At 38.6% G+C, this 4,923-nt stretch overlaps 1 protein-coding gene across 1 annotated transcript; it reads left to right on the top strand.

Annotated features, from left to right (window-relative positions):
• Positions 1 to 4,074: 4,074 nt before the first annotated feature.
• LOC144642273 (adenosine receptor A2a-like) lies at positions 4,075 to 4,923 on the top strand. The gene has a single exon (XM_078501249.1). It carries the CDS (start codon positions 4,075 to 4,077, stop codon positions 4,921 to 4,923), a length of 849 nt encoding a protein of 282 aa, XP_078357375.1.

The following is a 4,923-nucleotide window of genomic DNA, read 5'->3' as shown; positions in this document are numbered from 1 at the left end:
TGAAAATGTAAGCGAAGTAATTTTTCTTATTCCGAAAGGTTTACCGAAATGCAGCCACACCAGCAAATACTGATTGTCCACACTTACAATTTTAATCACAAAATTACTGCATTACCTCTGGCTAAAAATATAGCATTCAACCGACGAGGACTCAACAGTCTCCATGCCTTTTCTGTGAGTGCTGATCAAAATTTCCTTTCAAAAATTAGAGATTTTCTTATGAAGACAAACTTTTTTCAAATTGACGGAAACCTCAAAATAAGACCCTTCAAAGTTAAAAGAACACACAAAAAGAAGTAATAATATACCAAAAATAAATAAGGAACGTTGTCATTAAAGATGTGAATATTGTTCATCGTGGTGTAAGATAGGTAATGAACGTTTATTCGTTTGTCTCACGATAGAATCGCTTTGAGATGTTGATCGCGACGTTTCGACTGCAATACTGCTAGTCTTCATCAGGCGATGAGGTCGATTGTTTACGCGTCGCTATTTATGCACGTTGGTTCGCTAATGCACCAATCACAGCGAACCAACGTGCATAAATAGCGACGCGTAAACAATCGACCTCATCGCCTGATGAAGACTAGCAGTATTGCAGTCGAAAAAGCGATCAACATCTCAAAGCGATTCTATCGTGAGACAAACGAATAAACGTTCATTACCTATAATAAGAATCGTTTCGACAGAAGAAGATTAAGGCGGATAACGAACGACAAACTTTGAAAAAATTGGCGTTTTTTTTTTTCAAAATACGCCGGCAATAACCTAGCTCCTTTAACATCATTTCTTTCGTTTAGATAAATTAAATTTACTGTGTAAAATTACAAAACCACTTAAAACACAGAGTCAAAATACACAAAACCACTAAGGGATGGAAGTTGTTTCATATACTTGGCATCGTATTCTATGGAGATGCCAGTAAAATCCTTGTGAAAACATTTTAATGCCTAGGTACAGTTTTCACCCAGATTTTATAGTTCCCGCATAGAAGACGTTATCAGTTCAATTCTCTTTGAAGCAGTCATATCAGCTTGTCTCAGCGTAAACAGCACTCAGTGAAACAAACTAGAAATTTAATAAGCAGCCTGTCAAATTTACAAAATGAAAAGCGGGGTAAACTATTTCGTAATCGCAGCAAACAAAGCCAGTCGAGATTGAGTATGTGATACACACTGCTGTAACACCTCTCTTGGAAAAGTACACTGCAAAAGCATGGCATCTTGGTTCTGGATCGTTGGGTGGATAACCACTGTGTTCTCCCTCCTTGGCAACGGCTTCACGATATATTTAATCACCACGAGACGCCGACTCTTCACTTTACCTAACTGGTTCATTCTCTCACTGGCGGTGGCTGATTTCCTTTTTGTCTTGTGCTACTTCCCGGCTTCATTCTTCTGCAACCTGCTCTTTCACTGCAATCGTGGTTACCGGATTATGGTAGCATCCTTTTTCATGTATGCGTCCGTAACAAATTTGGTCGCCATGAGTATTGATCGGTATATTGCCATTGCTCTTCCTCTGAGATACGTTGTTTTGGTGACGTCTCGACGCGTTTTCGTTGCTATTTTCACGGCATGGACATTTTCGTTAGCGCTTGCTCCAATTCAGTATCTAGTGGAGAAAACAGAATCCAAAAGCCTGCAAAGAGTGTTTGAAATAACAAGGGTATCAACCTTGGAAATAACTCCAGCTGTCATTTTAGTCATTGCTACAATTCGTATGTTGTTGATAAGAAGGAAGCACCAGCGACAAGCCGCCATTCAAGTCTCTCAATTACTTTACAACAAATGGAGAGGAAGGCCACCTGCTTGTCACTTTAAACTGTCAAGAAAGAGAGAGCTGTCATCTGTGCAAATAATATGCGCTGTCGTTTCTGTTTTTGTCATTTGCTATGCTACGAATATTTCGGTGTCATTTTGCATTGGTCTTGAAATCTGTGATCCTCCAATAGAAGTCCGCGATCTTCTGGGAATTCTATTAATTGTAAACTCGTTAATAAACCCTTTTGCCTACGCCTTCCTGAAAAATGATATCAAAAAAGAATGCAAAGTTCTCTTTTGTCGAAAATTAGAAAAAAAGTAAAGAAGGAAACATAACTGTCAATTTATTTGATGTGGCAGGCATCTTAATAATAAGTAATGAAAAGCCGAGACTGATTCTATGGCTTCATAACAAAACACTATTTGTTAGCAACCTCTAGCAAGTGGCCAGAAGCATTTTACAATTGTAAAATCCAGTGCGCCAGTGAAAGGTTTTGGGAGACGTCTTCTACCGAGAGGTGACACTTAACAAGTGCATTTTTTGTCATGTACACTGAAACTAGTGATTGCATTTCAGTCTTTCTGGTTGGTTCAACAAAAGTCTCGTGTTGACCTTATTTGAAGTAGAACCTACGTACATTTGGTAGTGCTTTTGATGTAGACCATTTTCGATTAAGTTGCCTTTTTGTTTCTTTTTCCAATGCAAATTTATAAAATGCGTATGGAATGCTACGGAAAGCCTGTTCGCAGGCTAATTTTAATGAACCTTGCAGTAAATGTCGCATGATATGTTTTGCACCAGCCTCAAGAAACAAAGGCAATGAATAACTGGAAACGGACTATTAACTTCGGGTGCGGTCCAACATTCTACAAAGGGTTTTTAAAAACAGTACGATAAGTCTAAAGATGATGATAATAAAAGCGGTTTGTAGCTGATCTTAAAATGCTAAAAAACGATTTAAAAGATGCTGAAAACGTATAAAAACTACATTTTCGGCAACTCTCTGTTGCATCATTTGAAATTAATCTGTTCACTTCGTGCATAATGAGTTTTTATATGCCGCCGGTCTCCAGGGATGTTCCCAACGTTAAATAGACTTGTGGAATAAATGTACATGCTCATTTACAGAATTAGTGTCCTGGATATAGAATGTAACGCCTCCAAGAAAAGACGTTGTTGTCTATTGTCAAATACTTATCGCCCAAATAACAAGTCTAAAGATTATTTCAATGAGTCATTATCACCTCAGATTCAGGTGTTTTCTGTGTACTTGATTTCATTCATACTGCGCTTGAGGTACCTTTGGTAGTAATTTAAAAATTTGAAAGAAAATACCTTTATAGCACAACTAAAGTAAAGCGCGCGTTCTGATTGGTTAATTTAGCGTCTACTATTTGCCCATGGGTGCACGCTGACGTATGCCTTCAACCTGAGCGCGCGCACTGATCTGATGCGACATGGCACAAGAAAGTGCCACTACTTCACGAGTTTTTACTTGTTTTCTCGATTTTCCTGTGAATTTGAAAAGCTAAACTTAAGAAAAACCATTTCTCCATAATGCTGAAAGACTTTGGCGTATAATGCAAGTTTGAAATAATTCAAAACTTTGTTCAAATTTGTTTGTATTTTTCTTTTAGGTTTTCGTCAGCGTTTACGCGAGCACTACACGCAATTGTTCAAATAAGCGCGCGCACTTTACCTCAAAAAAAATTTAATAAATCGCCTAAAAGTTGTGCTATAAAACAAATGGTAAACGTCACAGCGTGCACTATTGAGTTACAGATGCACTTGGGAGGTTTGCTAAGCACTCAAGAAGCTAGAGTCGCCCTCGGCTATCGCCTCGGGCGACTCTTACGCATCTTTCGTGCTTAGCAACCTCCCGCGTGCATCTGTAACTCAATAGTGCACGCTGTGACGTTTACCATTTGTTAAGGAAAGTGTTTTCTGCAATTGCCTATATTTTTATTCTTTTTAACAAGTGCTAAACTCAAATCAACCTGAATAAATAGTAACGACTCGAGATGTTCCTCCTTAATTACCCTGTCGCCGTTGTCGTATTTATGATTCTTAAAGAAGTCAACAACGAAATTTGAATGTTCGAAAAATACTTTTCTCTCACTCATTTTTGCACGTTGAAGACCACTTCTAGTCTAGCGACATCGAACGATCATTGTTTTTTATCACCGCTGGTTGGTTCCTTATCAGGTGAATTTAAAAGAAGCCAAACAACCGAGTCTGATATTTCCCATGTTTCCCGCATCTCCGTTAAATTTCAGATAAACTGGCTACTGTTTGTTTTTAATTTTTGCGATGATACCAAGTTATGCAACTATCGGGTGGCTTTTAACGACTACAGCAATCATTGGCAATGGCCTCGTCATTTACCTCATCGTTGCTACAAAACACCTTCAGACATCCACCAACTGGTTCGTATTGTCACTTGCCGCAGCTGATTTCTCCTTTGCTGTTTGTTTCTTTCCTGTTGCATATTTTTGTGAGGCAGCTTTCACTTGCGACAACGTCCTTCGTGGAATTGTTTCGTGGCAGTTTGCAACTATCTCCATCGCGAACCTTTGTGCAATGGCGGCGGACCGATATATTGCTATTGTGATTCCATTTAAGTACGTCAGACTCATGACTACAAGGCGTGTTTTCTTGCTTATTGGCAGCGCTTGGGGAATACCTATTCTTCTATTTTTACCTCCAAACTTATGGATGCACTTCACTGGCGCTTCTCAGAATGTTCAACTTCTATTCCAAGTCATCTACGGCGCCGTATTTGAGATATTGCCTTGTGTATTCTTGGTATGTGCAACGGAACGAATTTTGGTCATATCGAGACGACATTACAAACAAATCGCGGTGGTTAACGCGCAGTTGCGCTTTAATCAACCGAGTCTCAGAGAAAACAGAGCGCAATTTTCTGCAACTGTAATTATATTGGTTGTATGGTTGTTTATTTTATTCTACATAATGGATGTAGTTGGATCCATTTGCTTTTATTTTGATGTGTGCGAACTGAGTGATGAATTTCACTACGTTAGAAAGCTACTGTTGATTGCTAATTCAGCGGCCAATCCATTCCCGTATGCTTTTATTAAGAGAGATATTAAGAAAGAATTTAAGAAAATGTTTAAAGTTAACATAGAAAGTTCATAA

The sequence above is a fragment of the Oculina patagonica genome, chromosome 2 (assembly GCF_052425735.1).
Source record: "Oculina patagonica isolate OP01 chromosome 2, crgOcupat, whole genome shotgun sequence".
NCBI lineage: Eukaryota > Metazoa > Cnidaria > Anthozoa > Scleractinia > Oculinidae > Oculina > Oculina patagonica.
Note: the sequence above shows the minus strand (reverse complement) of the source record. Positions and strands in the feature narration are given on the sequence as shown.